The sequence below is a fragment of the Camelus bactrianus genome, chromosome 23 (genome assembly GCF_048773025.1).
Source record: "Camelus bactrianus isolate YW-2024 breed Bactrian camel chromosome 23, ASM4877302v1, whole genome shotgun sequence".
NCBI lineage: Eukaryota > Metazoa > Chordata > Mammalia > Artiodactyla > Camelidae > Camelus > Camelus bactrianus.
Window position 1 is genome coordinate 27,650,124 of NC_133561.1, and position 25,630 is coordinate 27,675,753.

Genomic DNA, 25,630 nt, shown 5'->3' on the forward strand with positions numbered 1-25,630 from the left:
TCAGGTCGCCCCGCTCCCTAGCACTGGGCGCAGCCTGGGAAGGACCTCTTTCTAAGTAAAGTCCAGCCACATCCACACTCCTAGATCCAGCTCCTTGTCCGTGTGGCTGGCAGCTCAGCGGGCTCCAATTTTTCTGCTGCTCAGCCATTTAGATTAAGAGGCAAGAAAAGGAAACTTCCCCTGTACTTACAGGCCCACGTCTTGTGCCCCAGCATCACTTCCCACGGAAAGCCTACATTTCAGAGTGTCGGGTTTGTGCTGCGTGCACTCCATCTGCCCCTCCAGAGCTCTCTCCATCCTTTCCCAGCCTACTCTGTGCGCGGGGAGGTTGACCTCTATGGCTTACGTCGCTCTGCCCTTTGCCCCTCTGTTCAGCTAATAGAAAATACCAGCGAGGACTCAGAGGGAGAGAAGAGTGAGGCTGGGGTATTTATTCCCCCAGGCCCCTCCTTCATGGTCCCTGGTGGGCCGGTTGCATCCCTAAATGGAATGTCATCCCTAAATGGAATGTGTGGCACTCTGCAAGCAGTTCTCTCTATCTGGGCTTTCAGAACAGGCCCCTCCTCTTGTCCAGATGGTGGGCCGAGGGCTGGAAATTGCAGCATCTTGCCCTGACATACTGCTTGACCTTTTGTGACTTCCCCGTAACATTGCCCACACTTTTGTAAATAGTCTCCTTTTTATCAGACTCTGCTAAAATTATTCAGTTTGCCATCTCTTATCTGCTGGCCAAGTAAATCAGTTGTTGACATAGCTGATGTTTTGTTTCCTCTTTGCTTTTAGTCAAGTGAGGCCTGGCAAGTATTTGCTATATATTTGTTGAATGAATGAATGAATGACTGTAAATGTGTGAATGGCAGGATATGAACTCCAACCCCTCCCTCTACAAACCTCTCATATACTGTTGAGCATTCATATGTAAAGTATAGATGCTTTATGCACTCTGGGTACAATGAACAGATGTGGGTTCTGTGGCTCAAGTTTCCACTGGGTTTGCCCCAGTGACTCATACTCAGATGTCCTCCTTCCCAGAGGAGCAAAAGAAAATAATATAAAAAGTGTCTGAAATGTACAACATGCTAAAGACATTATGTCCACCAAATGAAGAATAAATAAAATTTCTTCAATTTAAGAACAGATAAAAAGTTCAGATCACAAAATAAGAAAGGTACATTGAAAAACTTCACAGGTATAGGTTATGGTTTTAATGGAACCATACTGAATGAACTGAAGTTACAGCTACCTACCAGGTATGAATTTATAAAGTGTCTGCGACCTTTATTAAGTTAACATTAAGCATCATAACCATTATTACATGTGAGGTAAATTTGATGTAGCTACCTTGCAATTATACTTAGGGTTACCTTCAATTTCACAATTGCTGGTTCACGACATTCATTATAATTACATTTCGACTGTACAAGTGTTAGAGCAACTCTGTCAAATTGTGAGATGTGATGTGTGACTGGCAAGCCCCTGGGGACACTCATTTATCTCTCTGGGGAGATGCCTTCGTGATGGAACTCGGATCAGTCTCAGGCAGAATTGTCCCAAGCTCTGCTATCATGCTCAGCCCTAAGGAAGTCCCTAGTTGTTAATAAATTTTTCCATATTATAACTTCTTAAGGAGAGGAATTCCAGGATCTTCCTCCCTGGATTTCCCAGCAGGAGAGAGGTCAAGATTGAGCTGTCATAATACACTTCCTCCTGGCGCAGAGCTCCCCCTTTGATAATCTCTAAGGCACATTCTTCCTTTGGAGACGCGTGTTTTACGTCGAGTATCCCAGCCACTGCCTCCATGGCCGTGTCTGTAGAATGACGAGGGAAGAGGGGTTATCCAAGGCTAGCCGAGTCCACGTGGGGGAAGGCCTGCAGACACCAGCAGCTTAGCTCTTGGGGGCTGTTTGCCAGTGCTCTGCAAGGCCCACGGGTCCTATCAAGAGTATGTGGAGAAAACTGAGTCTGTTTGGGGCCCACTGGGCCAAGAGAGGCTCCGTGTTCGTATCGGCCCGTCTTCCTGGACGAAGGTTTGTGGGGGCAGCTAGAGGGTACTAGCTGAGAGAGTTGAATCGTGCTTCTCTCTTGGGTGTTTTGGTTGGAGTGAGGGAGCAACATGGGGGAGCAGAATGAGGACAGAAGTCAGATGATGACCCAGTAGCTAATGGGAGGTGTCAGTGGGCAAAACCAGAGTGCTGTATGTTAATGACTACTGGCTTGTAAAAAGGAGAGGTGGACAAGAATCGAGGCCTTCGTGCCCTTGTCAACACCAGTCACTTTCACTTGGAAGGAAACAGTTACCTGCTCTCTCCTTCCAAATTTCCATGTCCTTCTCACCTAGCTTCTCTCTCCATCCCTTTCTTGTTTCACTCCGTGTCTTTGTCTTTTTTGTTCTCTCTCTCTTGTTCTGTAACTGCTACTCAATAAGTCAAAGTTTTCTTATCATACTTGCCACATGTTTTAGATAAGCTTGTGTTTGGACTTACAGAAAAGTTGTAAAAATTGTGCAACGTTTTTCCTTTTATCCTTCACCCTGCTTTCCCTAATCATAACATCATACATAACCACTGTACAGCTGTCAAGAATAGATACGATATAATTGGAACAATGTTACTAACTAAACTGCAGACTTAATTTTTTCACTAATATCCTTCTTATGTTTCAGGACCTTATCCAGGACTTGGCAGTAATTTCTTCTTTTCCCTCTTGTCTTTGTCTCTGATAGTTCCTCAGTCTTTCCTGGTCTCTCATGGCCTTGACACTTTTGAAGGGTACTGTTCAACTGATTTGTACAATGTCCCTCAATTTGAGTTTGTCCATTGTTCTCATGATTGGCGTGAGGTTATGCATTTTTGGCAAGAACACCCCCAGAATGATACTGTGTCTTTCTCACTGCACCATATCAAAGGGTTCATGGTATCGATGTGTCTTATTACTGGTGATGTAATTAAGAAAAACTTGTGTGTGATAAGTTTCATATAGGAAAGTAACCACCATTGAGTGTTCATGAGGCCATAAGGTGTTTAAAATAGGGTTGGGTGATGAGTGTGGTGTCACTCAGCATACTCAGTGGTCAGAATGCAAAGAAGGGTCAAAGTGTAGTCAGGGGCTCCACTAGTGACAGAAGGTCCATTAAAGGGACTAGTGGTCTCACTGGCTCTCAGTGCATTACACACGATGATGCCAAGGAGTTCAGCACCCTCTTTACCTACAATGGGAAGACAGATAATCCATTCGCAGGCCATTTATTCCAATCTCTTGACCTTACCTGTGTTTATGAGGCCGAGGAAACAGAGAGTGATGGACACATTGACCTTGGTCACGGAATATTCTGTCCTGATGGAGGAGAAGAACCCATCCAGAGCAAACTTGCTTGCAGAATAGGCAGCAATGAGTGGATTAGATATTTTCCCTAAATGATAAGGAAATAAGTTAACAAGGTGACCCATTTCGGCCCCAACAGAGTGGATCTGTGCTTTATCTGTAGCAGCCTTTGAAACCCCTTTGGAGTCCTCTTACTCTTTGAATCTCAGTTTCACTCTCTTCCCTAAAAAGATTATCATGCTGTGTTGAATTTTTGAAAGAGAGAAATCATTAAGGTATAAAAGAAACTCCCCTTCCATTGGGGAGGGATTAGTTATATTTTTAGGAAGGGTGCTAGATAAGTGGGATTACAAAAGAGCCATGTAATTCTCCGGCTGCTAACTCTTCCACCTCTGACCCAAGAGCACCGGAATCCAAGAGTCTGGCAAGAGCTCTCTACCAACACAATAACCTATCATTTATTTATTTTCTACGCAAGAGAAATGAAAATTTCTGGCTTTGTTTTTCTAGTCTAGACCACTTTTCTTCCTTTTATCAGCCTAGTTAATTCGCACTCCGTTTTTGGAGGACATGTGGATGTATGCCTAATAGCATAACCTATTCTTTCCAGGAGGAGGGAGTAGAAATGTCCTGAGACCTTCTCTTTGCTGAGCCTTGTTACAACAGCTACTTTAAAATCCTTGTCTGCTAATTTTAAAATCTGGGTCATTTGAGGATTGATCCCCATTGGTTGTCTTTCCTCCCGAGTATGGGTCATATATCCTAGTCTTCCTTGTGCAGTAATTTTTGATTGTATCCTTGATATTTTAAGAGCCTCTGAATCCTGTCCTCCAAAGAATGTTGATTTTTTTTTTTTTTTATTTTTTGGTGGGCAGTTATCTCAGCTGAAACTCTGTGTCCCATGCATCAGGTACCAGCTAAAATCTCTCTTTTAATTGTTTGAGCCTTAACTGGGCTTCTTGATGTCTGCACTGCCTGTGAGTAGTTCAGGGAACAGAGATTTAGGAAGGGTTCATATATAGAATTTGGTGCTCTTCCACTGTGGCTCTTTCCTTTCTGGGACGTCTCCCTTCACTTTCTGGCTGCTGCAGAAACTCCAGACCCTGCCTTCTGGTTCTACGTGGTAGTAAGATGGCAGATTTCAATCCCAAATAGGACACTGATTGGGGCTTGCCCTTAGGCAACAAGCTATGAAATTGAGAAACTCACCTAGGGTCAGTACCCTCTTTCGAGTATCAACAACTCTCCAGTTTGTCTGCTTTTGCTTCTTCTCTCCCATGCTTTCAATGGTTGTTTTCTATATTTAGTCCAGTTTGTTATCTGGGGAAATTTGGCCTGTTAGGTATTGCCCTGTCATGCCTGGAATTGGAACCTCTGTAAGTTTTTGAAAATAATAAAGTTACATGCCGAGTCAATGAAGAAAGAATGTCTTAGTCAATAAAGATGCTGGGAAAGTTGGTTAACTAATTGGAAAAAATTGTTAGTTCCTTCAAAAATTATACATGGAGAATTATAGCAGACGATGTTGTCTACCCAATATCCATTTTCCTTCATTTAATAAAATAATCTAATTTTGTTCAGGACAGCAATGTGTTCAGATAAAAATATTTACTTCCTCAAGAGTCCCTTGCTCTTTTGGGTGGCCATATTACCTAGATCTGACCAATGAGAAATCTAACAGATGGCATCTTCAGGAAAGGTATTGATTACCCCATAAAATAGATGAATTCAGGTGGCATGCGGCTTTTATATTTTGCCCTTTCTCTTTCTTTCTAAATGGACTTCAGATGTGATGCCTAGAATTGCAGTAGTCATTTATGAGCTTGAGGAAGAGCTATATAATTATATAACTATATAATTATATAATTAAGGAGTATCAAACAAAAATGTGGAATGAGCTTAGATTCTGGAAGATATAATAAGTCCATTAAACCAGCTCTGAACTTCTTATTACCTGAGAAAAAGGAATCTCTATTTGTGTTAAGCCATTGTAAGTGGAATTTTTGTTACATGTGCAACAGAATGCATCTTCTGACTGATACAAAATTCAATCAGAGAAGGAGGATAATATAGGTAAACACTTGTCAGTTTGGTTATGAAAGATCATCCTAACATAAAAGTAAAAAGCATGTAAAGACAGAGACTATTTGATTATATAAAATGTAAAATTTCCATATGTCAAAACAATAATTACAATAATATCACTATGACGGTAAAGGGTAAATGATAAACTAGAAAATAATTTGCAACATATTAGGCAAATAAAAGCTTAATCTTTAATGTATAAAGAACTCTTAAAAGGTAAAAAAAAAAAAATAGAAACAGATATCTTCAGGGAACCACACCATCCTCAATTCTCAATTATGAGTTTTGGCTTCAGATGACTCTACCGTCAAGTTCCAGGAATGGCTGTGTGACACAGGATGTCCAACCAGAGTCTCTGATACCACTAGGCTACTGACTAGTCTCTGGCTGGACCCAAGTCCCAGGCAGAGCTTCAGGACACACTGTTGTTGCCTAACCAGAATTTAGTTCTTTCTTCCTCTGTGACAAAATCCCAATTGAACTCATGTTTCCACCTGCTAACAGAGACTGCGGTTTTCTCTCAAGATACCTTCTGTCCCTCTTCTTTGGTAGTAGAACCCCTGATTTGTAGCTGGGTTCATATCTGGAATGAAGTCCACATTCCTTAGCTTCTTTCAGCCAGTTGTTGCCAAATGACTAAATGCTGTCTAGTAAGTTGTACACAGAAGTGTGTCATGTGATTTCTGGGATATATCTTTTGTTTTTAGGGTTTTTTTGGTGGGGGGAGTAATTGTTTTATTTATTACTTATTTTTAGAGGAGGTACTGGGGATTGACCCCAAGACCTCATGCATACTAAGCATGTGCTCTACCTCCATATTCTGAAGGGAGTTTCTAGACTCCCTGTGTATCTTACGTAAAATGTGGTAACACAAACAAACAATTCCTCCCAACCGCCTCCGAACCCTAAAAAGCAAAATCAAGTTTGCAGCACATAGACCCTCAACCATCCTAAGGAAATAAAAGGGGGTGAAGGTGAAGAGGTCAGAGAGGACAGGAGTTGGGGCAAGGAAATCAACAGTGTCTCAATGATCTTCCAAGAAGAAGGGGCCAGTCCTTGTGACAGGAGCTTCAGCGGCACCTCATGGAGAACTTGTCCCCAGGAGTTTGATGGGTACTAAATGCTGGAGTTTGACCCAACCTGAGAGGCACTGGCTAGGGGCAAGGCCATTGCAGACTAGTGCAAATTGTGTCATACACAAGGGAACTCTCCTTGGGGGGCCTGAAATCCGGTCCACACTCTGCTCACTACCCTTTGGGTCTTGTCCCAGGGCTTATCCCATCTCCCCTGGAGTCATTTCCGATCCTGCCCTAAAGGACAGTCCAACGTGGTGAGTGTATTCACCTGTACTCCCACTGTATTCCCAAGGTATGAGGGAAGTAACATAAGCGGCTGCTACCCAGTTCACAAGAACTATCAATATTTCCAGCAGGGGCCTCCAAAGAACCTATGAAAGCACCCAATGCAAGAGTCAGGTGTGGTCATCCTCCCAGCCCAGAGAGCATGAGATTTCAACATGCACGGCGGCCAGAGGAGACCGATGCTATAATATCTGGGTACCAGCCAAGTAAGATCTATCCTACCCTGAACTTGTTTTCCCTGCATTCCCCTCTTCCTTTTATAGGAGAGGCTGAAGGGAGCCTGGTGAGTAGGAGGAGATGGGAAGCAGGAGGGAAGGCTGAAACACATCTCTCTTTCCCATCCTAGGTTTCCTACAGCAGCAGGTTCAAGCTTGACGAGAGAAGCTTTGGTTAAAGTTAAATTAAAAATGACTGGACATTTCAATTACTGAAGCAAGAACTTTCCTGAGACTGGAAGCACCCAGAGAGTCTTTTATTATCTTGGAGTGTTGTTATCTGCCCTAGATCACATCCAGGTTCAGGGAAGAACTCACCCAGAGAACAGGTCTGAAGGAAAGAATAAAGTTGCTTTTTGATTGCACCCTGTGAGATCCACTTGTTCAACTACTGTTCATAAAAAATATTCCAGAGTATGAACCTAACTAAATCAAATGAATAAATAAATAAATGTACTATTCTAATATGCATGAAGCAGTCATGAAAGTGAGGGGATTAGAAGCCTGTGTGCTTTTATCCAGGGTGAAGTTTTGGTTTATGTAGGGAGAATAGAGCCACCACAGCAGAATTCATACTTTCTTTCTCTCTATATGTGTGTGTATAGAAAGATAGATAGATAGAAAGATAGATAGATAGATAGACAGACAGACAGACAGACAGACAGACAGATAGATATGACAGTCAGATTTATCTTCTGGGAAGTTTTAGACCACAAAGAAACAGCTATGGTGACCATATTTTCTGAAGCAAAATATGGGACATGGAGTCTGACAAGTAAGAGTGCAGACCTGGTGATAAATGGGACAGACTGGTTGCAATTAGCTCTGCCCCAGAAATGCAGGGACTTAGCCACTGTAGAAACAGCAAGAGCCAGAGGGCTGGCCGATTAGCTATGCGCTGGAGCTTGTTGGCTGAGCAGAAGAGGTCAAAAGCAGGCCTTATGCTTTTGTTCATCCACTCCACACCCTCCATCCCCAACTGCTTTGCTGAGACTGAAATTATTTCCATTTCAAAGGCAGATTTTCAACGACTTTAATTGAGAACTCAGATGAAAGCGTACAGGGTTGGAAATCTTCACTGCACGCCTTCAGACTTTCAGAGTGACCCCAGGAAAATGCACCACATCTTCTGCTGAGCAAACCCCAACTTGAGGGTTCATCAGGCCTTGATGACTATGAGGCTGGGAACCCATCTTGAGTCCTGTCCATTTTTTGTAGCTCTTCCTAAAACTTTGTTTTCAGCTGGGACCCTCATGGTCTAAACTCCAGTTGTTTGGGCTGAGTTGGGTTCTGAAGGTAAATCCATCTCTTTATTCCACCCTGGGAAACCTGAGGTGTCGTCATAAGCTTTGAAACAACCCACACTTCAGTAATAACTGAAGCAATGGGAGTGGATGGGATTGCCCAGGGAGACTGCATTGAGTGAAAAGAGATGAGGGCCTGTGATGGAAATAGTCCCAAGGAAACCAACAAATGAGAACTGACAAGGGGCAGTCAGAGCAGCTGGAGGAAAGCCAGGGAAGGGTTTTGAAGACAAGGGAGGAGTGTATGGTGTTGAAACAGCACAAAATCCTGCAGAGATAAGATAAAATCTATTACTAAATTTCACAAGGTGACTTCAGCAAGAGCATTTCTCTGCAGGTACAGGGCCTGTGAAACACAGCTTCTCCCCTTGCCTTAGAGCCTCAGCACATCTCCCAAGGCAAGAATAAAAGAACAGATTTTTAAGAACCTCTGCAGTTGAAAGATGGGCCCAAACCAGTCCTACTGGCATCACCAAATCTCCCACATGCAACATAGTTGTGCTTGGAGAGAGGAGTGTTGTCAGTGTCCTGTGTTCATCCACCAGGGGTCAGGTTCATCCATCAAGGGTCAGGGGAGGCATTTGCATTCTCTTCCCCTTGAAGCCCACTTGAGAGGGGCTTCAAGAGGATCATTCAGAGACCTTTACAAATGTACCCTAGAGTTTGGAGACTAGTATTTGACTCACACCTGGAAGTCTAAAAGCAAGAGGCAGAGCTGGAACTGTCCTAGCTTGAAAGCAAAGCTCAGTGCGTTGTGGGATCAAATATATCCACACACAGTGGGCTTCCCAGAGACCAAATGTGGATCTGGTGGAGGGGAGCTGGGCTGAGGTCACCTGCCCAGGGGTGGGTCCAGAAGTCTGGACTGATCGAGGCCCTGGAGCTGAGGAGGAAGCTTAAAGGAGTGAGCTAGAGGAAGCATTGCTCATGCCAAGTGGGTCTCCTGCAGGAGATCCCTGAGGAACCCATGAAAAAGCCCCACAAAATCCACCCTCACCTCCTCCAAGCCACTAGAGCCCTAGGATGGGGATTTTTTTCTTTTGACGAAATTTCAAACCTATGGAGGAGGTGCGAGAATAGTACAAGTGACCTTTCCACCCCACCCCCTCCCTGAACTATCTGAGAGCGATTGCTGTAACTGAGGTGATTGCTGACCTGACGTCCCATCGCTCCTGAATATGTGAGCATGCGTTTCCTACACAGAGGGACATTCTCCCACGTAACTATCCAAAGGAAGAAAATAATTTGTTAGTTTCCTAGCCCTGCTGTAATAGCTGCACAAGGTGGGTGACTTAAGACAACAGAAATTTATTTTCTCACAGTTGTGAAGAGCAAGAGTCTGAAATCAAGGTGTTGACAGGAAGTGTCTCCAAATACTCCAGGGGAGGGAGAATCTCCCCTTGCCTCCTCCAGCTTCTAGTAGCTGTCAGCATTCCTTACAGCTACATCACTGCAAGCTCTACCTCAGTCTTTACATGGCCCTCTCCTTGTCTCCTTCTGTCTTTGTCTTCTCTTCTGTCTCCTATAAGGACACTCGTCATTGCATTTAGGGCCCACCCAGGTCATCCTGGATGATATAATCGCACGATCCTTGACTTGATTGTATCTGCAAAGATCTTTTTCCCAAATAAGGTCACCCAGCCAAATTCAGGGAATTAGGATGTAGACACCTCTTTTGAGGGCCACCATTCAACCTACTACATTAACATTGATGTATCCCCATCATCTAGTCCACAGACCCCATTCAAGTTTGTCACATGTCCCAGTAATATCCTTTACAGCAAAGGATTCAACTGAGGATCACATGTTGTGTTTAGTTGTCATGACTCCTTAGCTTCCTTCAAGCTGGAACATTCTCTGGTCTTTCCTTGCCTTTCATGACTTTTACCCTGTTGAAGAGCACTGCCAGTCATTTTGTACAAGGTGGGATGCTGGAGCTGGCTTATACTGGATCATGAGAGCTGATGGTACAGTTTTCATTGATTTTGCAGGCAGGTTGAACTCATGTTGATACGGCTATAGTGAGATTATATACACCATGGAAATTCTCCAAATCAGATTTGTTGATGTTGCCCTTCTAGAGAGCTAGTTGGTAAATATTTACTGTCACACTGCTGATAAATGTCCCTCAGGTTGGGTTTCTCTGATATTGCCTCATGATTTGATTCAGACATATGTTTTTGGCAGGATCACAGAAGTAATTCTCTTCCCTTCACACTGCATCCCATCAATTTATTCCATTACTTGTGATGCTAGTTAACTTCTATCATTTGATTTCAAGTGGTATCTGTCAGGTCTCTCCACTAAAATTATTCTTTTTTCCTCTGTAATCAATAGGTATTCTGTAGGATGATACTTTTTTGTTGTTTTTAAACTATCTTAACCATGTTTAAGTCTATAGTTCAACAGCATTAAGTACATTCATATTGTTGCACAACCGTTACCACCATTTATCACCAGAGTCTTCTCATCTTGCAAAACTGGAACTCTGTATCTATTAAACACTAACTCCCCATTCCCCCTTTCCCCCAGTCTCTGGAAACCACCCTTCTACTTTCTCTCTATGATCTTGACTACTCTCAGTACGTCATACAAGTTTAATCATACAGTGTTTGTCTTTTTGTGACTGGCTTATTTCACTTAGAATAATGTCCTCAAGGTTTATCCGTGTTGTAGCACACTTCCTTTCTTCTTAAGGCTGAACTGAATGCATATCCCACATTTTGCTTATCTGTTACCTGTTGATGGACATTTCAGTTGCTTCCATGCTTTAGCTATTGTGAATAATGCTGCCATGACCATATCTCTTCAAGACTCTGCATTCTAAAGATACTGAGTCACTACGTTGCACGCCTGAAACTAATATAACGTTGGAAATCAACTATACTTCAATTTAAAAAGAAAAAAAGAAAGAAAAAGACTCCGCTTTCAGCTCTTTTGAATATATACCCAGGAATGGAATTTTTAGATTATATGGTAATTTTATTTTTAATTTTTTAAGGAACCTCCATCTATTTTCCACAGCAGCTGCACCATTTTACATTCCCACAAACAGTGCACAAGAGGTCCAGTTTCTTCACATCCTGCCAACAGTTTTTTTTTTTTTTTTTTATTGGTCATCCTAGCAGTTGTGAGGTGACATCTTCTTGTGGTTTCAATTTGCATTTCTCTGATAATTAGTGATGTTGAGCATCTTTTCATATACCTGTTGGCCATGTGTATGTCTTCTGTGGAGAAGTGTCTATTCAAGTCCTTTGCCTGTTTTTGAATCAGGTTGTTCATTTTGTTGTTGTTGAGTAGGGTGGTACTTTGAGACTATGGAAATACTGTGTTTCTTATTAAATTTTATCCATTAGGTTTACCATCCATTGATGTTTCCTGGATGAATTATGAGTATGACAGTTGCTAAATGGTGATTTTACTAATTTTATTATTCTTTCTATATTTATCATTTGGCTTTTTACTATATGGAAAAACCTTCTCCTCTCCCCATTTATTTATTCATGTATTTATTTATTTATACTATTATGGATTCTTAGTCTATTTAACAGTTTACAATCTATTATTATCATTACTATTTATTTGAATGCCCCAATGGTCCCAGATTAGGTTAGGGGGAGCCACGAAAAGTTTCTGTGTTTTAGTAATGTGTCTCTATTAGTCTTCGAGCAGTTCTTTCCTTACTGGCACAAGAAGATTCTCAGATTCTTCTCATGCCTTTCTGACCACTGCCCTGGAATCAACCATTTCTCCTAGAAGTCCTGGTTTCTTTTAGTGGAGAATGATATGTAGAAACCAAGCTCTGGGTGCTAAGTGTGCTCACAGGGCCTCTCAGATGACAGAGCTAGGAAACATATTCACTCACCTATCTATATTTCCATGTCTATCCATGTATACAAACTATTGTCAGACCAGCACCTCCGATTCCAGTTCATCATCCCAGAGTTCATTCTCATTTTCTTCCTTTTCATAGTTATAACTCCAAAAGTGAGAATCTAGCTTCTGTTATCCTCGAAATATATTACTTATTTGATTAATGCCCTTGTATGTGATTATTCTTTAGTTGCTTCTGCACCCTCTGTGTGGACACCCTCTCCAGCCCACCTGGGCTCTGATACCCCTTGCCAGGCCACACGGATGCCCTCTTCACTGCACGCTGGGCTGCCTCATTGTAGCCCCCTTGCAGATCCCCTCTCCACCTCTCTTGGTTCTGACACCCCATGCCAAGTGCCGCGTGGACAAACTCCTCAGCCCACTTGAACTCTGAGACTTTACACCAGGCTACCATTGTTGACCCTTGTGTGGACACCCTCCTTGTCTTAGTCTCGATATCCCAAGTCAGATTGCCACCTCTTTTCAACAGAAGCAATATTTAAAGAAGATTATCCAAAGGAAATGCAAGTGACTCAGACAAGTCTACCATCACCTACCCGGCTTCTAGCCTGACTGTGCCCTCCTTCATTGTGGCCTCACTCATTAGACCTGAGTCAATGCCTGTATCTGTCTAGGGTGGTCATCCTAAATGACTTGGGGGATTGACTTAAAAAATTCAGCCGAGCCAGTTGGATACGTCTTCCTTAGGGGAAATTTAGAGTTGGAAGATTGAGAGATCAAGAGAGTTGGCAATAGGGCTGAAGTTCAAGAGTGTACTGAGAGTTGTGATGCTGAGAAAGGACTGTGACAGCTGGATTGAACTCTGAACCAAATGAAGCAGAGACTGATAGAGAAGAAAGAGGAAAAAATGTACCGAGAGAAGCAGATATGGCAAAACCATGCTATCTCTGGGAGCTCCTGGAGGCTTCTCAGCTTCAATTCCCTTGAGGTTAGCTGTCTCCCCGGGGCGGACTGAGACAGATGTGTGCCCAGTGTGGGCCAATGATTTGGCACCCTTTCACAATATTATTCTTTGAATATTGTTCACATTTAATTATTTAGGGAGTACAGGGGAAGACTAATTTTCTAATGCTAGAAATAAAGGATTCATTATATGCACTTATTCCATGGAAATCCCCAAACTAGGCAACTTCATAGAAAAATGTTAAATAACTTAAAACTTATGTACTAAACTTAATTCTGCCATATAGTGATTGGATTCTGACTTTCAGTTGACTATGGTGGCTGACTTCAGGCTACTGGCTGTTTTTCTATTGACTGTGGTCACATTGACTTCAGGTCAGTTGGCTATTTCCAGCATTGGTCGTTTTACTTGTAGGTGCATAGACATGTTGAAAGAAAAAAATTCTACGACAAATGTTATTATACACATATCTGTGACTGGATTGATGATTATTCCTTGATAGATTCTTAGCATTATATATGCTGGGTGAAATGATGGGAACACTTAAGGCTATTGGTACATATTGCTAAAGTGCTTTAGGTAAAATGAAAAATGAGGGATAAGACTTAAAAATCAATAGGGGAAACTAGTTAAAATGAATAAAAGAACCATACCCATTCCCACTAGGAATGTGTGAGTGCCCATCTCACACCTGCTTTGTGGAGTTAACAAAGTCTACAACAGTTCACACTTTTGTAGGCAAACAAACAGCAACAACAAAAAACCAACTGCTGAAAAATGTTAACTCTGCAAAGTAGGTGTGAGAAGAATACTCATATGTATCCTCAGGGTGGGGATGGGACATGATGCTTATATTCATTTAAATTGGTTTTTACTTTTGTATATTTAAAAAGGTAGGTCCTTTATTTTTCATTTTATCTAAAGCAATTTGGAAATATGTACCAATAGCCTTAAAAATGATTCCATCATTTCACCCAGGAAATCTAGTACTAAGAATTTATCAGGGAAATAATCATTAACTAAGCCACAGATTTATATACAAGATACTTGTTTTAGGGTTTTTAAAATACATTGAGAATAACTGAAACCGAGTCCCCCTAAAACTGAGATCACCTGCTGAGTTTATGATTAATCTCTGTATCCAAAACTTTATTCCTTTTCTTGTCCCACCTCTGTTCCCCTCAAGATTGAGAAGTATCAAAGATAAGGAGGGATTGAAACTGAATGGGACCCTGCAGGGCCCTCCCAGGTACAAAAGCCCCTCCATGTCCCCCATTTCTTGTTTGTAAAAAAAAAAAGGCTTTAGTCTCCTTGGCCTTCTCCAAGTCCCAAAGAGTAGACTCAAGCAGTTAATGACTAGGACAAGAGCCACAGGACTCCTGTTTCCTCCTGAAGGGATATAAATAACAATCCAATACATATCTTTGAGTTGTTCTGCAGAAACTAAGAACCACCCCCACTCCTGCGTCCCCTCCCCATATACACAGACACACTCAGGTGGAGGACGGTGACTACATGCTGACCACAAGCATGTAGACCCTAGACTAGCCGTAACCAGAAGGTTGATGATTGAGATTCCTGAAAAACCACCCTGTTACCTCGCCACCAACCAATCAGAAGAAGGTCCATAAGCTGATCATGCATCCTATGACCCTCTCCTCCAACACTGTTTTAACAATGCTTGCCTTAAAGCCAACAGAAAATTTGGGTCTTTTGAGCACAAGCTGCCTATTCTCCTTGTGTAGTTCCCTGTGATAAATGCTGTACATTTTTTCACCACAATCTGGTGTCAGTAAATTGGCTGGCTGTGTGATGGGTGAGCAGAACTGAGTTCAGTTCAGGAACGTAACCTAAATATCTGGCAGTAGGGACATAATTGCTCTGTGTCTATCTAGAAGGAAATGCTCCAAAATACTGGCATGGTTATGGGTGATTTTTATTTTCAGCTTTATACTTGTCTTCATTTTTCCAATTTTCATAGTGTGTGTGTGTGTGTGTGTATGTGTAGCTTTTATAATTGTGGAAACATTTTTAAAAAAGTTCTTAGGGGTACTGCTGTTTCCATTATTTTGTGCCTTCAATTTATAGTCTTGTATGAGAGATTTATTTCAGAAATGATTTGTTTCCTGCAATGCTTCCTTCTTTTGAATATAATCTTATCGATATACTGATCCTATTCTTTTTCTTTTCGTTAGGAAACTCAAGAGTCAAATTAGAAACTTAAGCACAGCATCTATATTGAGTTTAATTTTGAAATTTTTATATTCTTCTTTTCTTTAAGACCTAGTTTTTTATTTGTGTATTTCCAAATAGAGTCTGTTGTGGTAAGCCTTCTCAACCTCTTTGGTGAGTAAACATAAAGGCGTGAATGGTGATAGAATCCTGCTATTTTCAACAGGAAGGGTACTTGAATGAAAGCAGTGGTCTAGCAGGGTTAGGGTGCCACAACTACTTAAGCTCTGTCCACCCACCCCTTCCAAGGGAGTAAACGTGGAATAATGGTCACATGGATTGAATTACAACCTGCACTAAATTGTCACATCAGAGAGTCTTCTCTTCCGCTTTCAGATCTCCTCTCACCCCTCCTGGGGGCAGATACAACACTGAACTCCGATGTTGGGTCCAGAAAATTGTTTCCGTCCTACAGGTTTTCAGAAACAGATTCACAGACATAGAAAACACACTTATGTTTACCAGGGCGGAAGACGGTGGGAAGGTTTAAATGGGGAGTTTGAGATTTGTAGATAATAATATATATAAAACAGATAAAAAGCAAGTTCATACTGTATAGCACAGGGAACTATATTCAATATCTTATAGTAACTTATAGTGAAAAAGAATATGAAAATGAATACATGTATGTTCATGTATGACTGAAGCATTATGCTATACACCAGAAATTGACACAACATTGTAAACTGACTATACTTCAATTAAAAAAAATATATATATATACAAATAAAAAAATCCTACAGGTTTTGCCTGAGCAGTCTCTTTTACATTTTTTAATTTTTTTATTTTTTGGAGTGTGTGTGGCATTTTTATTGAAGTGCAGTCGATTTACAATGTTGTGTTAATTTCTGATGTACAGCATAGTGATTCATTTGTATATACAACAATGACTCTTGAAATACTTATGTCCAGGCTCTGATCTCCTTCTGGCCTTCTTTCAGATCCTGAAGATGACATATCCATACACACACATGCCTCATCTCCCTGTATTTCTCCCCACGCCCCTGCAAAGAGTCCAAATCCACAGCACTCCACCATCGTGTAAATACCTAAATCCACAAGCACAGACACTTCCATTCACCTTGGAGATTGTGGTCCCTGAAAATTATTTCTGAGGTAATTAGATATAAGGGTGAAGATTCATCTTTATTAGAAAAATTGGAAAAATTGGGTGAGGGATAAATTACCCCATTCTACTGTACTTCCTAGGCTCCTCGGCATCCTAGATCTTGGTCGCCACCCCTTCCCCCCTCCCCCCAGGTCATATCCATACATTAGGCCTTAGTTAATCTTTCAGGAAACAGTGGGTGCCAGAGCTGAAGCCAAGGATGAGATTAACATCTGTATGTTCCTGTCTTTATGAAAGTAGCATTTTGCATATTCCAAGTCCTGTTAGTTGATCTGTGTGGTTGAGAAGCCTGTTCCCCCCTACCCCATGCCATCTTTGTAATGTAGAATTCTTGAAATAGGGTTTAGACCACACAGGCAGCCCTCAACGGACAGACAGGTTAAAGTCCAACAAATGACTTTATACACTGGTTTGAGGTTTCCTACAAAAGCATTGTCTTACAGGATATTTGCGTCTGGCTAGTCTGCTTATAATGTGCCTGACATACCACACATTTTCATAAAAAATAGTTTGAAACAATGTTGGGAATGAGTAAGCCAGGAAAGGAATAGTTTGAATAAGACTTAAAAAAAATATAACTTTATATATATACATACACATATATATACACATATACATATATACATATATATATACATATATACATATATATACACATATATAAAAAGTTGATCTTTTCCAAAGAAGATTTACTTGGAGAAAAATGAGCAGGTAACTGGAGACATTTAATGGAGCTTCCAAAGAGAGCTCTGAGCATTCAGAAGTTATTGGCAGGGTTCTTTTGCTCCTTCTGATGTGTTTTTCATTTTGAATATTGAAAGAAACCGAGGGTTTTATTATGTCTAGTTTCACTTCAAAAAATGTCTTACATGTTTCGTGATACAGAAGACTGGCCATCTGTGCACTTGAACTAGACCAGCATGGTCAGCATTTGTGTTATAGTTGTTGTTACTGGTATTTGTACAACCAATGAAGCCGAAAAAGAGAAACAGGAACAGGGTTTCTAAAGGGATCTTAGAAAAATGTAGTAGGTAAGAGGAAGAGGAAACGTTTAAAGGGATCTGGTGAGGACTGAAAAAGACCTCATAGGAGGTGAGGTAAAATGGATGCTTTAGGAGAGAGGGCTCGGGGTGAGGGGGTGGTGACAGGGTTTGTCCATGGCTCCCTAAGGGGGCTTTAGATGCTGGCTTCCAGTTGTCCTGTCACAGTTATGGGGTTCACAGAACCCAGGGAGTCAAAAATGGAATGACTTTTACATTTCTAAAATTGAGCCTAAGAAAACCTTTTTTGACTAATGGCAGATAAACTTTTTCCAGATGTTTTCAAATGTTCTCTGCCCAACCCAGTGATTTTTTTTTTTTTAGTCAAATTGGAGTATTAATCTCTCTGTCTCCATTTGTTTTGCAAATACCATCTAGGTATTTTCTTTCAATTCTTTCACCCACCCCACTGCCCCCTGCATCATTGCCTGACGGACAGGATTTTGTTTTTGTGATGGACCTTGAATGTGAGCCAGATCAGGTCTGGGATGTGTGTGCACGGTGTGAGGCACGCATGTGGGGTGGCCCGGAGGGAACACTGCCTCTCATCTTATAGGCATGGGTGATTTGAGAGAGACTGTTAATTGTTTGCCAACATCAGTAACCCTTGATTTTCAGTTGGATACAAGTCCACTTTGAATAAAGACCTACAGTCGCAGTCAGCTGTAGCATATGAGAAGTGTACAACATTCAAATTGTCTTCTTCCTTCTCCATTTTCTCTAGCTGGAATTCTGACATGATAATGAACCACCCTGGACCCAGAGGGGAGGATTACGCCCAGGGATGGTGGTGCTGAGATAGAAGGTTCCTAGACAACTTTATGGGGCAGGACAACCACAGCAGATCTAAACTGCTTACCCCTGACTGTTTCACGATAGAAAAATAAAATCTGCTTTGTTTAAGCCATTCTAAATTTGAGGTATTGTTACAGTAGCTCAACATCTAGCCAACCTAGCATGTGGTGGAAGGAGGGGAGGCCAATCAAAGTGACTCGATGTTACACATCACATAGAAACTTGATCAGTAGGTGCCAAGAACTGTGTTGAATGATGGATGGATGTGGACTGTAAGGAAATTCCCAGAGGCAGCATACTGTCTCTGTTGATGCTCAAGAAGTAGCTGAGGTTTTAAAGAACATATTAAAAGTATGGGATTTCCATGCAACGTGATACTTGGAAGTGCACTGGGGATAAGAACTATTGCTGATCACTGCAGTTCAATGAACGACTTAATACAGTCCACGGAAGGAATGATGAAGAAGCCATCCCAGTACTCTTTGGCTGACCTTCAAATCAATTTGAGGTTTAGCATCCCATGTTTGTGGAATTCAGATCTTAAGGAGGACAGATTAATGAACATACTTGCTGTCTGTTTAAAACAATATAACCTGTGTAAATCAACTATACTTCAATTAAAAGAAAAAAAGAATATAGCCTAGAGCAGAGAAATTCTTCAGTTAGGAAGAGAAGGCAAAGTGTTTGTACTTTGCAAATTCACAGACACACTTTTAAGCAAACAGGCTGGACTCTTAGCTATGCAAACAGCAGACACAAAGGAGAGTAGTCCAGCTAGATTTCTACTTCCCAGAGTCCACAGAAATGATGAGGTAGCATTTGGTAGGTGGCATTTGGTTTGGAAACAGAGGCTGTCAGAATTTCATCGTGCCCTTGGACTTGTATGGTAATTCTGCTCCTTCCGACAACACCTAGGCTGTGTGTACAGTATAGAAAGTTAAATTCTCCAACCAGAGATGAAGCACACCCTTTGCTCAGAGCTGGATGTGTTCTTTAATCAAATGAGATCGTTAAAGCCACCTACACCATGACTGATGTGAGAGTTTTGGCCAGTGCCCTGGGATGGGCTGGGGATGTGCCCAGCACCCTCTCACTCAGTATGCATCCGGAAGCGCTCCCTTCCTTTCAGCCCAGAGAGAGGCTGTGTCTGGGGAGGGGTGGGAGAGTCTGTGTTGTCTAGGAAGCACAGGGATGCATATCAATCACTCTGTTTGTTGGGTGGCACAGACACACTGCCCTTTTATCCCATCTAGGATGCGGAATCTGTTACAACAGAGATGCTGCTCTTACTTACAGTAATAACTCATGTTTGTGAAGTACTTAAGAATTTACAAAGTCCTCTAAGTTATTTGTTTTTACATTGCTAGGAACCACATTTAGAGGGCGATTTTGAGCCTGGTGTTTGCCATCTTCCAGCCACATCCTTCTACCTGACTCAACAAACACGTGTGAAACTTATCTCCTGAACCTGTAAAGCAGTGGGCTCAGGGAGTCCCTCAGCTGGAAACTCCCTGGCTTTTTCCTGGTGATAACTTCGGATGCTGCCACCATCCAAAGCATTGGGGACCCCTCTTGATGACACAAGTTCTCTTCACAAGTATTTCTCTATATACACTCCCGACCCTGTTGGTTGTTTAAAATGGACTTTTTATGTAGAAAGTTCAGATTTTTGAAGAGCACCCCAAATATAGGCAGGTCTGTTATGATAGGGTGTTTGTTTCTGTCATTCATTTCATTTTGCCTTAGCTTAACCCACTTATGAGAAAATTGTATGTTGTTAGAACATGTCACTTCTCAGTGTTTGTTTGTTTGTTTTTTTGCATCAATTAATGTCACCAAGGTTGCAGAGGAAACAAAATCCTTTTTATCTATGGTGACCAGGTCTCTCCCTGAGTCTCAGGACAGGTTGTACCTCCAGCAGACTCTTGATGACTCTCTGGATTCCAGTTTGTTGATCACAAACCACAAGGCTTCGAGTGAGCATTCCAAATTGCTGCTCTTTCTCTGTTACATCCAGGGATCTGGGAGCCCATCTACCCCGAACAAACCTTCATTTTTATGGTTTCACCTGTTCCCAACACTGTCTCGGTTAGTCAGCATACATGCTCCTCACCGAGCTTACGTACCCAAGTGTCTTATTGGTATATCTGCCTGTCCATACACCTGGGCAAGGTGTTCATCAGCTTTTGCTTAATGCAAATGCTCACTGTGAGCATTTCAACTTCCGGTTTCTATCGTGTTACTTCTCTGCATGGAGACTGATAAAATGCGTGTGTGCGACACAGCCCCCGACACCAGCATCCCTAGCACTTCCCCCGCTCCTACCCTCCACGCTGGTCCTGGCCCCACTCACCAGCCATCGAGGAGACGACCACAATGCTCCCATTGCTCTGCTTCAGCATGGGCAAGGCGGCCACGCTCAGGACCACGTAACTGAGGAAGTTGACTTCCATGATTCTACGCACGAGCTGGATGTCATCACTAAATAGATCCACAGGAGTGCTGGTGATGTGGTTGAGAATCAGCATGTCGAGTCCCCCTGCAAGAGATGGCGGGGTGGAGAGAAACCATCTGAGGCTGATACCTCCACACCGCTGCCCCCACTGAAATCTCCCTGGTGATCCCTAGGGCAAAGTCCAGAAGAGGAGACAAGAGATGCTGTCTCACCCATGAGCTTTCCAGCTTTGGCAACGAATTGCTCTGCGAAGGTCATGTTCTCCATGGTGCCAGCAACATAGTGTGCCGAGGCTGCTCCGAGCTCCAGGCAGTGGGACACAACCTGCAGGGGCACAGCGGTGACCATGGCAGTCTCGGCTGCAGACCTTTGGGCAGCAGTCTCTGATGTGATGGGGGTTAAATGAGAGGTTGCTCAAGGCCCTATTTTGATAAGAAGAGATGTGTGTGTGTGTGTGTGTGTGTTGTTAAATACAACTTGACACAATATGTGTCCTCTGTTTGAAATACTATCTGGAACAAGGTAGGGTACAAATGGATAAATCACTGTGCTGGGGTTTAAGTCCATGATTTGTGCTCAGGAGTTTCTGTGAACGGATTTTTTTCTGAACACATTATTGCTACGGATGCTAGTTTCTGTGTGGGGAGCCCTAGACTTGTGAATATTTGTATATGCTTGGGTTTGTGAGTCTGATTGTAGAGGAAGGTATGAGTCTGCATGGGTACAAGGATATGGATTCATGAGTAGGTACTAGATGTTGGTATCTGAGCACGTGTGTCTATGTCTGTGACTCCATGTGGAAATATGCATGAAGAGGCATGTCTGTGAGTGTATATAGCCCAAGAATTTTGTGTCTATATATGTGTGCATAAGAATGAATACTTAAATACATGTTTTTATATTCCTGTGGGTGTTTGGGTACTTAAATCCTGTGTGTGTGTGTGTGCGCGCGCATCTGGGTATGACTGTGCCGGCTTCTGTGTGTTGGCATATATGTATGTATATACAAGAACACACCTGGGCACGTGAGGGTACATACAGCTGTGGGCATAGGACCCTCACCTTCTTTAGACCTTCTTCTGACCTCGCTGTCACTGCCACATGGGCTCCCATCTTCGCCAGGTGGTAGGCCATCTCTCTTCCGATCCCCTTGCTGGCCCCCGTGACAATCACTTTCTTTCCTTGAAGCATCTCTGGGAAACCCCCAAAGGAAGTGAGGACCACGCGTGGCAGCACCATTCCTCCTCCCACTCCGGAGGTGGGCAGCCTTATCTCAATGTCTAAACGTTATGAGCCCAGATCAATTTATCTCAAACTGCATGAATCAATGAAGGAACAATTCAAGTCTTTCATAAGCATTCTCAGAAATGGGGGTTGGTGTTGGTTGCTCAAAACCTTTAAAAAAAAAAAAACCTGTGGACAGAGGATTCAGCTAAAACCCTGGAGTTCCAGATATTTCTCTACTCATCCAGTTGCTCAATTGAAATAAAATTCAAAGGTCATCAAAACACATGTGCTCACAGAGATTCCAGGGATTTTCTCTCACTTCTATTTAGTCATCAAGTCCAGAACTCTTTCTTGTTTCCCACTTACCCGTCTCCACAGAGCCCAATTATCTGGTTAAGCTGTGAATTTTGGAATTACCCTCATTTTTGTAGGGGATCTGGAATCACTTGCGGTTAAGGGTGCCCCATAAAACACAGACTGTTTGGTCATCTTCTAGCTACATGCCTACCCCGCCCCACACCCCTGTTACCCAGCCTGTGGCTGGGGGACAGAGAAACACAGTCTTACCTCAGGGTCCCCTCTTGGGCAGCAACTCTGGGGATCAAGAACTCATTTTGGTCCTCAGAAGCCCTCTAGACATCCCTGAGTTTTGAAATCTGTTTCACCAAAATTAGGCACATTGGTACTCACCTGGTCTGAATTCCTCATTCGCAGAATAGAAGTAGTAGGCCAAGATGATCCCCAGAACGGGGAGGAGATATTTTTTCATAAAAGCCATCAGAGAGGGACCTGGCCCGAGGAGCCCTGTAGGACACACAGAGAGAACCTACAGAGCTTTCTACAACCTCCTCGGCAGGCGGCAGACTCTGAATTGTGACATCAGGGACGGGGGAGGCTGGAGTAGGCTTAGGCAGCGCTAGCCAATTTCCCTGTCAGAGCTGCGATTGGCTTTGGGTGGGATCCCACTTGTCCCTGGCAGCCTGCATGGTGGATTTCATAATGGACAATGTTTACTCCATTTCATTGAGCAAGAAGAGACTTCCAGATGGCCAAGTTCATGACTGTACAGGACTGGATTCCTGAGCATCCCTACCCCGAGCCCATCCTCCTCCTAACGCCGTTTACGCCAGGAATCAACGGCCTTTCAAAAGTGGGGTATATCAAAGGTGGAGAGAAAGTGTGTGCGGGGCTTCTGGGGAAGTGTGAGTAATAGCAGAGCGAGCCAAAGTCAAGCAAATCTCACACTCAGCCCCACCTCCCAGTCGGAAGCAATTAAAAATAATAGCACAAAACAGAAAAATAAGCTTAAGAAAAAAAAAGCACAACTTGGGGGGGAAAAAAGAAAACAAACAAGCCTCTAAGCCCCACACTCAAATTCAATGAACAATATTACAGCATCAAAGGGGATTGCAAGGCGGCCAGAAAGCTGATGGTGGGAAATCCATGCCTGGTCGAGACTCTCAGACAAGTGCAACGGAATGTACGCTTCTTACTTTAGCAGCAAATAAAGAACAAATAATGAGTGCCAAGAAGAAAAGGCATGAAGCTATTAAACTAGGTCTTATAAAGGCTATAGAGGACCAAGAAACATGGAGGCAACGGTAGGAAGAGGGGGTCTGATGCGAAAAAAAAAAAAAAAAAAAAGGAACAAATACCATTGAAACAAAACTAGCCTGAAAAGCCCTCATCCAGCTAAAAATTGATCTAGTAACAATAAAAGGACTGGGGTCGGGGAGAAACCCCTATTAATTTAGAATTTATTGCAGAAATACAGAAATAACCACCTTGCTATGTCTGTAGCAAGAATTCATTTAGGAACAGCCCTCAAAGAAAATTTAAGATATATTATCATTCAGTTTTTCAACTTAGAAGCAACTAACTGAAGTATAAACATTACCCTGTCACAGAGCAAATCCAGAATTCTACAAGTTACCAAAGGAGCCGAGAAAGCCATTTACATGTAGTGATAAGAGTGAGGATCAATGCACTGAAGGAGGACCTTGGATTGAGGGTGGGGGTTGGAGGATTCACACAAGATTAAGAGAAACTGAATTATGACTCCAAGTCTGGTATCTGGAAACCCTCACTGAATTTTCACTTCAGAACAAGGGAAAATAATTTAAGACCCAAAGGAGATGAAAATAATTTAAGACCCAAAGGAGACCCAACAAAGGCCCACAGCTGTGAAGTTCACTTCCAGAAGACAGTGGAGATTTGAGAACAGTTGAGGACTCGATGGAGGACAAAATAGGAAAAAAAAAAAAATTAAAAAAATAATCAAGTGGAAAATTACATTATATTGTGTCAGAACTGCAAAGTGCAAATGCACTGTTTTATAAAGGACTTTATGCTACCAAGCTGTGTTACACACTAGACTCTAGAGGAAAAGGAATTTCAGTTTTATTTTCTTCATAGTATACTGCTAGTAGCAAACAAATAAGAACCAGGGAAAAATTGCTTTCAAATACGATGATGCTAAAATGATAGGAAGATGATCAGACCAGGGAAGGGAAGTTTCTTGTCCGACAGAAAAGAATTTTAAAATACCCTACAGAAAATATAAATTAAAAAAAGGCAAAAATAACAGCGAGCCGGATGAACTGCAGGTGATAAACGCATTGACCGATGCTGATTGCTGGCTGAATTAAAAAATGAAGTCCAGCCTTATGCTGCCTCAAAAGACACATTTAAACACAGACACATGAAAAAAAAAAGAAAAAGCCCCACAAGCAGATTAATAATGAGATGGCCAAATAGCTGTCATGCTGGGGACTAGGGATAGAGAGCGAGCATCCAATAAAATAATTTTCATGGACTTTGATGAAACAATTTTTAATCAGTGAAATGTGTTAACGAGAGATGAAACCAATGTGCAATGGCAGATGACACATTCCATCTTAGCCGTTCTGAAGAGTTTCGGTCTCAGGATCCCTTTACAGTCTTAAACGTTACTGAGGATCTCAAAGTATTTTTGCATATGTGGTTTCACCCATTGATATTGGTACTGATGTATAAGGAATTAAGACTGAGAAAAAAATTGTTTAACCCAAGAATACAGAAGCATCCATGTATTAGCTTTGTATTATTACACAACCTGTAGGCTGGGGAAACTCATGAGAGGATGAGAAGGAAAAAGGGTGAATGATGTTTTAATATAATTATGGAAATAGTTTTGACCTTCCAAACTCCTAAGAGGGTCTTGGGGACCCATGGGGACCACACTTGGACTACATCATGTAGTTACCATGGGTCCCCTGTATGTCTGTAGTTACACGCCTGGTTCTCTCATTACCTTGTAAACTCCTGGAGCGCATGCACTATGTCTTTTTCATCTTTGTCTCTCTCCGTCCCTCTCGCCTTGCTCCAAAATAGGCATTCGGTGAACTTGTGCTGTTTCAGGGTTTCTGAGGCACTGCAGCCATGAGAAAATTGCTGTCTTTCTGGAGCCTGTTTTAATCCAGGGAGGTTGCTGGGATTTAGCGTTCTGTCCAGAACAGATCAACCCCTGCCCCCTAATTCTCTTCTAGTGGTGCTCAACAAATTGGAAAAGAGAAAAAAAAGGCAAAAGGGAATTTGAGTGTTTCACCTAGCATTTGTCTCCAGTCAGATTTTCACCAATCAAATAACGTTCCTTTTGCTGCCATAGCGACAAAGCAAGCTGCGCATTC

At 42.2% G+C, this 25,630-nt stretch overlaps 2 protein-coding genes across 8 annotated transcripts in view; one reads left to right on the plus strand and one right to left on the minus strand.

Annotated features, from left to right (window-relative positions):
• The window catches only part of LAMB3 (laminin subunit beta 3), a 143,748-nt gene that overhangs the window by 39,405 nt on the left and 78,713 nt on the right, over positions 1 to 25,630 (plus strand). The gene's annotated exons all lie outside the window — the stretch shown is intronic.
• Positions 1,191 to 24,710, minus strand: HSD11B1 (hydroxysteroid 11-beta dehydrogenase 1). 2 transcript variants are annotated; one of them, XM_010949457.3, is made up of 6 exons: positions 22,653 to 23,397; positions 21,798 to 21,928; positions 20,948 to 21,059; positions 20,634 to 20,819; positions 3,266 to 3,409; positions 1,191 to 1,808 (listed from the first exon to the last, which is right to left on the minus strand). In XM_010949457.3, exons 1-6 carry the CDS (start codon positions 22,738 to 22,740, stop codon positions 1,588 to 1,590), a joined length of 882 nt encoding a protein of 293 aa, XP_010947759.2. In that variant the 5' UTR covers positions 22,741 to 23,397; the 3' UTR covers positions 1,191 to 1,587. The 2 variants fall into 2 exon arrangements, with proteins under 2 accessions (XP_010947759.2, XP_074208002.1); XM_074351901.1 differs by lacking the exons at positions 1,191 to 1,808; positions 3,266 to 3,409 and adding an exon at positions 8,000 to 8,554 and having other exon boundaries at positions 22,653 to 24,710.